The sequence below is a fragment of the Prinia subflava genome, chromosome 1, assembly GCF_021018805.1.
Source record: "Prinia subflava isolate CZ2003 ecotype Zambia chromosome 1, Cam_Psub_1.2, whole genome shotgun sequence".
NCBI classification, from domain to species: domain Eukaryota; kingdom Metazoa; phylum Chordata; class Aves; order Passeriformes; family Cisticolidae; genus Prinia; species Prinia subflava.
The window spans coordinates 3,863,159-3,872,603 of record NC_086247.1 but is presented as its reverse complement, the minus strand read 5'-3'; the positions used below and the strand labels follow the sequence as shown (position 1 = coordinate 3,872,603).

General features: G+C 42.4%; 1 protein-coding gene across 1 annotated transcript in view; it reads right to left on the bottom strand.

Moving 5' to 3' along the window:
* SLC45A4 (solute carrier family 45 member 4) overlaps nucleotides 1-9,445 on the bottom strand; it is a 62,385-nt gene that overhangs the window by 5,102 nt on the left and 47,838 nt on the right. The window contains exons 3-7 of the mRNA XM_063406810.1: nucleotides 5,184-5,372; nucleotides 2,591-2,770; nucleotides 1,405-2,480; nucleotides 1,208-1,307; nucleotides 29-240 (exon numbers count right to left, since the gene is read on the bottom strand). Of these exons, the coding sequence (XP_063262880.1) occupies nucleotides 29-240; nucleotides 1,208-1,307; nucleotides 1,405-2,480; nucleotides 2,591-2,770; nucleotides 5,184-5,372 (1,757 nt within the window). The remainder of the gene's footprint in view (nucleotides 1-28; nucleotides 241-1,207; nucleotides 1,308-1,404; nucleotides 2,481-2,590; nucleotides 2,771-5,183; nucleotides 5,373-9,445) is intronic.

The window sequence follows — 9,445 nt, the reverse complement described above, 5'->3', positions numbered from 1 at the left end:
ACATATATACTCCAAATATTCCACATACCTGTTTTATCTCATGGTATTGTCCCAAAAGCGCGTAGGGGCAGTAGGAGATGCTCATGGAGACTATTCCCATCGTGCTGATCATTATCATGGTGACGTACACGTTAGGGAACATGGCCATCACTGCAGTGCCCAGGGAAAAACCCAGCGTGCCCAGAATGTAGATCACTTTTATGCTAAGGTCGTAGTTGTCCAAGTATTTCTGCAACAAGGCTGCAGGGATAAAGAGTAAAACAGGAATTGTAGAATGGTTTGGGTTGGAAACCCAACCACCCCTGCCACGGGCAGGGACACCTCTGACTGACTCAGGTTGCTCCAAGTCCCATCCAACTTGGCCCTGAAAACTTCCAGAGATGAGGCATCCACAGCTTCTCTGGGCAACTTGTTCCAGTGCCTCACCACCCTCACAGGGAATATTTTTTTCCTAAAATCTAATCTAAACCTACCTTAAGTCTGAAACCCTTTTCCCTTAAATATCAGTTTACTCACTGAAGTTTTAGGGGACTGATATGGCCATGGCAGCTCTATACCCTGTTTAGGAGGTGGATGCTCATATTTGGGCTGTCTGACCAGCACAGCCCAGCCCTCACTAGGAATAGGATGGGTTCCTGCTTCAGAAAGAGCCTGTCCCCATGGTACTGAGCTGTGCAGACGTGCCTGCTATGAGCTGCAAAAGGCAGAATTTAAGTTTGGCAAAACCTCTCCATTTCAGAGTCTATTGCAAGACCAAATTATCTGCAGAATGACTTTCAGAAATACATATTTATAATTTTGATTTTAAAACAGTCTTTGCAAAAACTCTCTTGCATATGCTTAAATCTTCTACCAAGCATAATTTTAGTTTCCTGAAGGCTTGTTAAATGCCACTCCTTTGATTTCATTTTGTGCTTTGTGCCACTTAACCATCTGTTCATATTTCCACCTCTACATTTGGAGGAACTTTTTAATATTAATTCTTAAAGAAGTCCTTCTCCTAATGACTGCAAGAAATGCTTTTCCAAAATATCCTTTACTTTAAAAAGGAGGTGAATACCAACTGAAGCAACACTGTTTCAGGAGGGCCAGGATTTAGTTGACCCTTGTGGGCCACTTCCAACTCTGAATATTCCATGATTCTAACTTTTACCTTAGAAATCCATGAGTGAGGTGCATTCCACTGTGTGACTGCACAGTCTCTTACCTGAACAAACAGCAGCAGTAGCAGCATAAATCACCAGCCCCCAGCATCCCATCTGAACTCCAGCATTGTAGGCGTGCAGCTCAGTTGAGTTCGAAGGGGCCTGCAACAGACACAAACACCAACACCACTTTGTTGTACTGAGCACATCTCAGAAACGGGACTCTGAGCGCATCTGCCCATGGGAACCGCTCTCCTACCTTTGGATCTCCCTGGAAGATGACCTGTCCCATGAAATCCGTATAGAACACAGCCTCGGCAATGATGGAAAACCAAGTGAGGAGGTGGCAGACGCACAGCCTCAGCAGCTCCTTGGGCATCTTCAGCATGGACAGCCACAAGAGTCTGACGGTGGTTTCGGTCTCGCCCTCCTCGCTCTCCGTGTCCCCGCTGGAGTTGGTGGTGCCGCTCTGGTTGCGGTGCCGGCAGCGCTGCCGCTGCCGTTTCTGCATGTCGTAGATGTCGTTCATGCTGCGCGAGGACTTGATGAGGACGATGGCGTTGGCGCGGCGGAAGCGGTACCGGTGCGAGCCGATCTTGCCGTAGTACGAGAAGGTGTAGGACGGCTGCCGGTAGAACATGTGCCTCCGGCGCCGCATGGAGTTGGAAGTGCTGGATTGCTTCATGCCTATCCTGGCGTGCCCGTTGAGGAACTCTTTTGGTAGGGAGCCGTTGATGTTTGGGACTTTATCTTCATTTAAACGATTATCAAGCAACATGTCCTCCTCCTTCTCGTTCTCCCTGAGGAAAGCAGACAGGTGGTTGAGTTTGGACTTCATGATCTCCTGGCTCGTGTTGTGGGGAGTGTTTGGATATGAAGCATCCTGAAAAATGGAGGGTTCGATGTCATGCAGGAAAAGCAGCTCCGATTCAATTTCCAGCGTGGCATCGGGCATGTGCAGAACTGAGTCACTCTTGCTTCTCACAATGTTCACCTCAAGGAACTCCATATTGAGATCATGCTCTGACTGAACCTCATCGTGGAACATGGAAGCTCCATACGGCTCTTCCTCACTAATTACATTCAGCCGATTCAAAGGAGGGAGACTGCCACTGAATTTGGCACTGGAAAGTGTGTCTCCTTCGTCATCTATCCTGTCCTGCTGAGGGTTATATTGCTCTTCTTCAATGCTAAAAAGGTGGAGAGCAACGGAGACAGAGAAAATAATGGCTGCAAAGAAAAAAAGGACTTGCTCTTGAGATTTAAAAATGCTACCCAAGAAGGTCTGTGTCCAGTCCAGCCCTCCTAACATATAACCAATTGCTCCTCCAAGACCTGTGGAACAGAAAAAAGTGAGAAGTGAGTTCAAGAAAAAACAATTCAGCCCCAACCTGGTCTTCAGGAAGACTGAACAGTTGCCAAAAATATCTCAGCTAACTCCCTACCAGCTGAAAATGCATGGATGTTCAGGGCCATGTCTTGTTCTTCACTGTCCACCACATCCAACAAGTAGGCCCGAATTGGCCCTTCGGTTGCATCGGCGCAGAAGTCCAACACCACAACCCCAAGCACTGTGAGAACTATTCCAATGGGCTGCTTGTCCGGGACATCACCAATAGCCAGACCTGGGGAGAAGTGGGAGAGGTATCTGAGCATCTCATTTAAAAAGGGCAAACTCCTAAGAACAAGCTTAACACCTTAAGAGAGAGGTGATCAACATGCTCACTGCAAACATTCCTTTATGGAGCAGAATGGCACTTTCAGCTCTTTGGCACAGCATCATGGAAGGTCTGGGACACGGATGGTTTTTATGTTCTTAAGACTGACATTTATCAAAATGTTATTTTATAAAGCGTCTCTCAAACCTCTGGGAGCACTGGATATTATTTTATATTCCTCCCATGCATTTCCTTTGGATGCCAAAGGCTGTTTTTATAAAAGACAGCCATGGTGGGAGAGGGGAGCATCCAAAATGACATATTTCATCTGTCAGACACGTTCACAGGTAACTGCACTGCTGGCAGCATTCCTGACACGATGTGTAGTGTGCAGCAGTCGAAGTACACCAGAATAAAGTGAAATTTAACCCCTTCATCTCTCTCTTCGGTTTTCTTAAACATTCTTACTTTCTAGATCGCTTTTTACAAGCAAAACTTTCAAGGATAAAGCAACATGGATGTATTTTGCATTGCAAAAAGCATCAGTCAGCCTCTGTTGACAGCATGAGATGAAATGCTTTTTGTCTACAGAGTAGAAAGGCAGCATTAATGCAAAGCTGGATAATTTGTCATGAGATGAACCAGTGACAAAAGCATGAATTACTCGAATCACAGAGATTTAGAAGTTACACATGCAAGGCTGATAAAACCATTAGTGTAACTGATTAAAATGTCTGTGGAAGGAGATGAACTGGCTAAGCCAAAAAAAGTCATCTAAATCTCAAGAGCTGATTCGTGCATATTGAATCCTCATTTATAACAAGCCCTTTGAAGGCTAAAGAAGTTTTAAGGGTTCCACACTCAGCTGAACCGTACAGCAGAAAACACAAACAGTGCTTTAGATCTGCTGGAACCCTGAACAGGGCAGGAGAGAACAGGAGCTGGGTACGGTGTTCTCCTGGGACACGGCTGTATCACCATTGGGATTAGCCAATCTCTGTGTTCCTGCTTCCCTCCCTATGACTCCTACTGCCAGAGGCCACGTTATGAAAGGGGGTCTGATACAGTTTTTGCAGCATCTCCTGCTGTCCCAAATTGGAATTAGGATTGCAAATAACTGGAGCCTAAGGATAGGAAAGTGAAGAAGAAAAATTGACAATATTTTATGCTGATTTATTAGAAGGCTTCAAAATAAGGCTATAAACGGAGCAAGAGGTTCGCTTGCCAGTATCAATGGCTCCTGACCTAAACTACTGTATGGAACTGAGAGCTTCTTATCACTTAAAATCTCGTAAGAGGGTTGCAGTCTAACATCTTGCAAACATCTGGAAGAAGAGGAATAAGTCTTGGAGACACAACAACTAAATACAATTGATGACAACTAAATACAATTGATGACAACTAAATACAATTGATATCAAACCATACAGTCATCCCAGGACAATGCCATATCATAACAACTGAAATAAATAATATTTATTGCTTGGATAAATTAAAAAACAAACTAAATGTCATCTATCTGAATAGTTTGTCCACCGCAGTTTGCAGAGAATTGAAGCCTGGCTTTTCAGTCTGGCTTTAACAGACTGAGCCAAAGTAACTTTCCACTCATTTCCCTCAATTAGTGGACCTGTTTCACAATTCAGCTGCATCTAACCCCAAAAAAGAGATCCAAGAGGATGTTATTAGGTGCTAAGTTCCTTTTGTTTGTATCAGTCCAATAATTTTGTAAACATTTTCCTAAATGTACTTGCTGTCACCTCTCCTACAATAAATTTACAAAGAGATTGTAGATTAAATTCATAGTAAACTATGTTCAAGGGAAACTATTTTTACCAGCTTTGATGGGGGCTCAGGAAAAATTATTTTCCCACATAGTTTTTGATAAACAAATATTAACTGTGTTCTGGACTTTTTCAATACCAGGTCTAAGAAAAGCACAAGAAAAAGTGAAAAGATAATTTTTGAAATAATGCTGGAAACAGGATGTGTTGCCAGATATGCATTAAAGGGAAAATGGATCACAACAGGAAACATTTCCCTGTGAACAGGTTGCTACAATTTTCCCATGTCAAGGATCAACCAAATTCGTCTCAGGGACTGCAAACATTACGCTGGCAACCATTGTATTAATAACATTGTTATTAATACCAGTTACAGCTACGATTGCACAATGCTCAGCACAGTGCTGTAACTCCTGAGTTCAAATAATAACAGGCAAGATGGACAGAGCTCAAGTGCAGGGTTGTGGAGATTTCTAATGATCTTAACATTACATATGAGGTAAACCAAACGCAGAACATTATCCTTACTTCTACATTAAAATCTCAGAGCAGGTACATTAGCAGGGGATGCATGTAGGGATTTCCTTGTTATTTACCTATCACAGAGCCATTAAGGAAAAGTGCAACTCCAAAGAGGACACCAATGCAGAGAGCAAGGATAAAAGGCCGCCGGCGGCCCCAGCTCAGCGTGCAGCGGTCACTGGCCGAACCTATGAGCGGAGTGAAGATCAAGCCCAGGATAGGGCTGAGGAACCAAGTGAGGCTGTAGTATTGTTCAGGAAGACCTAAAACGAAGACAAAAATGATGGAAAGGTTATGTGGTATATACCAAACATTTCACTCCATACATGAAGTTTTGTTACAGCATTGAAAATTGTAAATTGAGGGTAATTTACCTACAGTGAATTCCCTCCCAAATTAAAAACTCATTTAGCAATGGTTAAAAAAACAGCTAAGGAAAGCACAGATTGTTTACCTTCAAATACCTGGGCAATAAGAGGGGAACAATTGGAGTATTTCTGCTACTGAATCCTCTATTGATTCATGGAACATAAACCCAAAGATTTTAGGGTGCTTGGAAGCTGCCTGGGTGTCATATACACAGATCCCCTGCTCAACAGAGCTTTTAAGATTCAAAATTGAACATTGTAGTGGTGCTGTTTGCATCTAAGACTACCCTCACAAAAGAGTTATTAAAGATTTAATGGACTGAAAGTGAAAGACAAGAATTTGAATGTCTTACAAAATGTCCCATTTTATTGTCCCATTTCCAAGCACAAAAATGTTTACTTACAAAAATGAATGACAGACAACTAAAACAACCATTAGCAATTATTCAACTAGATAAATCTAAGCTTTGCTCATCCCCACTGTCTTTGGTTTCTTTAAGAACAGAGATGACTATTCATAGGATCAGACGGGGAAAAAGAATTTACTACATAGCACTTACTAGAGAACAACAGCTTGTTAGAAATAATAATTTCTGGAGAAGAAAGAGCTCCCAAACCCTGCTCTCCACATCCCCTGCACGGAGCAGTGGCCTGCAGATGGCAGACTGGCCACAGCAGCAGCCACGCCGGCTCCTCTGGGAGCTCTGTCTCCCACTCGTTTATCAGCACAGGGCAGGTAACACTCCCACACGGTTCTTAGAAAAACGTTAAAAACAAAACAATCTATTTCTTGCAGTCCAACTGATGCCAAGACAGAAAAGCTTAATGTCTTTATCCCAGGAAGGAAAACCATTTATTATCCAAACCCATATAGGGTGAGTGCAAGCAATGTTTGACCTTTGCTGGCAAGATCAACCTGTACCTTGTGCTCCCTGTTCAGCACACTGAGGCATCCATGACCAAGCAGGATTATACCAATCCCTGCCCAAAATAGCCTCTGATGCAAATTTGGAAGTCTAATCTGCTGCTGTTTAAAGTAGCACCAAATCTTGACTAGCAAGACTGACTTCTTCCACAAGACTGATCAGATTTTCCCAAGAGTGTTGCACACTCTGTGGTGATACAGAATTTATATTATGGAAAATAAGCTATTATTTTGGCATGAATAACCAATTTCATCATCAAGTTTCAGAATCCAGGTCTAAGGCCAAGGTCTGTGTGATTTGACTCAACTTTGGCTAATGAACAAGCTAACAGTGACAGCTGCCCTGATGATTCCAGAGTTATTGGAAGAGACCTGCCCCTGCTGAAACTTCCCAATCTGTGTTTGCCATGAACCTGGTGCCACAGGGAAGAGCATCATGGTTCAGCCACCTTTCCTCGTTACAGGCAGCTGCAGGCCTGTACTGAGGCCAATACTCCACATCAGTACTTACCATGGAACTGCTGACTCCTTCTGACAGGGTTTAGATCTTTCAGGGAAGGGCTGTGTTTGTACAGGTGGCCCTGTGTTCGGATCATGAATCAAATCTCTATCTCCTGCTTAGCTTTTCCTGCTGTTTGGTGATATCTTGGCTGACATGGAAGTTTTAGCTGAGATATAACTGTGTGTATTTGCATATTAGAGCTAAAGCTGTTTAAGAAGCCACGGTGTCTCCAGACAGCAACATTTATTTGCACCATCCAACTTCTCTTCATGAACACTATCCTCATCAAAGATGCAAGTTAGGAAGCAAGCAATTCAAGCAGAAGTGCAAGGAAAACTTCCATCTCCCTGTGGTTTTCATACTCGCTTTAACTTCACCAGGTTCAACAGCTCCCCCAGCACACAAGCAGGTGCAGGCACCTCATGTTTAACTGGCACCTCACCTGCTCCAGGATGTTGGCACTTACCAGTGTGTGAGCTGACTTAAAAATTAATTAATGATGGGGGAGAGGAAACATTTGGTTCAAGGCAAGTAAAACTGAAGGCTGGACATGATTCATTTTGGGTGAATGATTTTTCTGTGGGATATAGAATAAATGGTAAAGTGTAAATGCTCATCCCATTTTGCCTGCACAGAGCCATCCTGGGAGCAGTGGTTAAGCACCCAAAGTTGCTACTGTGTGAGGCCAAGTCCGTGCAGAGTCTGTTTCAAACACAGTGAGAGGCTGCACCTTAACCAATGTCATGGATCTTTATTGCAGTGATCACCAACATCTGGAATAACTTGATGCCATTTCACTGCACAAGGGCTGCGTGTTGAAAGCAGACATCTCCTTTTTGAATTATGTTGTGACTTGTGAGTTATGAGCTGGGATGGCTCAACTGAGCTCATCCATCAGTAAACACTTGTGAGACGCTGGTAAGGTTTTGCAGTAAATCATACAGAGACTTTAAATAAACACAGGGATGAAGGCTGGCAAGAGCTCTGTCATCAGCCTAACAAGCCTCATCACATCTCATGTGAATAAACAATCAAATGGACATATTTAAGTAAAATGGACACAAAGATCCTCTTTTAATAATCCAACATCCATTGAGACAAACCATTCCTTTTAATGGAGACTGTGAGCAGAAACAAGGAAACACTGGTAGATCAGGGACAAGCAATAGGAGTGCAAATCAGGGACACCAGGGATTGGCACAGCTCACTGTCCCTCTGTCCTTGAGGCCACCACTTTGTCTGCAGTCTGCAATGACACTTCTCTGTGGTGTATACAGATCTTAACAACAACAACAACAAGGTTCTGGAAACACACAAACCATTTGAAATGATGATTTGAAATGACTTCTGCAGAGAACTAAAAACTGTTTACAAATATTTCTCCTTCAACTGTAAAACCTGCACATTTCTAAACTGGACAGATAGGTATTTTTTATGCTTTATGGCCACAGCTAACTGTCATAAAAGTGTCCTAAAATTATAAAAAAAAAAAATCAGTACTTGACTTCAAGTACTTTCAAGATCAACTTTGCATGTAATAACTCAAAATCAGATTAAGGTCTGGTTTGATTTTACAGTAAAAGGAAGGAAAAAAGGTTTTTTACCCAACTTCTGATACATGACTAAAATTAATGAGTTTTATCTTTCCATGCATGAGTCAGAGGAGAGAGGTTGAAATGCTTTCTTGGGAAGAATTTATTTTTACTTATTGCAAAGGGCGATCTTCCTAACATCTAAGGATTATAAATAAAAGCCTAAATATAAATATTTACAGTGAAAATGGCTTACTTTGCAGAAGACATGAATCTCAATGATTTCAGAACAGAGCCATGGATGTAGCTTTTATGGAAGGGCAAAAAGGACACTTGAAACCCCAAGTACATTATGTTTCAAGATTCTTCTTTAGAAAAACCACTTTGATTTTTTTTTATTGAACTACTCATTAGCAGCCAAAATATCTATCTTTAGAAAAAGAGGCCACGATAAAAATCTATACAAGAATTAATAGCCCCATGCCAAGAAAAATGGAAGAATTTCTAAAAAGCTTTGAGTGCTCCCCCAAGTAAACAGGAAAGGGATAACTTTCAAGTGAAACATGAGCCATTCCCACAGATTGGGTAATGGCAGGAATCACTGACATGAGCACAACCTGCTTTCTCTCTTGCTGGATGCCATGGGACTGCTTCCATAAGCTAAGTGGCAGGGCCCTGATAAATTGCATTCCAAGAATAGGCCAGCAGTTTATAAAATCATCATGTGTGTTTTACATACAGTTATGCAGAATTCCAAACTGTTACCATTTACTAAGTGATGTGTATGGCTTTACATGTAAACTGTGAGATTGTCACATCAGAATTTAGTTGGTTACTCAAGTGGAAAACAACTGAGTGGGGTTAGAGAAGACTCCTGGTGGGAAACAAGTACACATGAAAACTAAAAGCAGTACAGGAAAAAAATTAATCTGCTGTTGGGAGAATTCCCTCCTGAACCTGACAGACTCCTCACCTGAGCAATGCATGGACAGCCAGAGCAATCATTGTA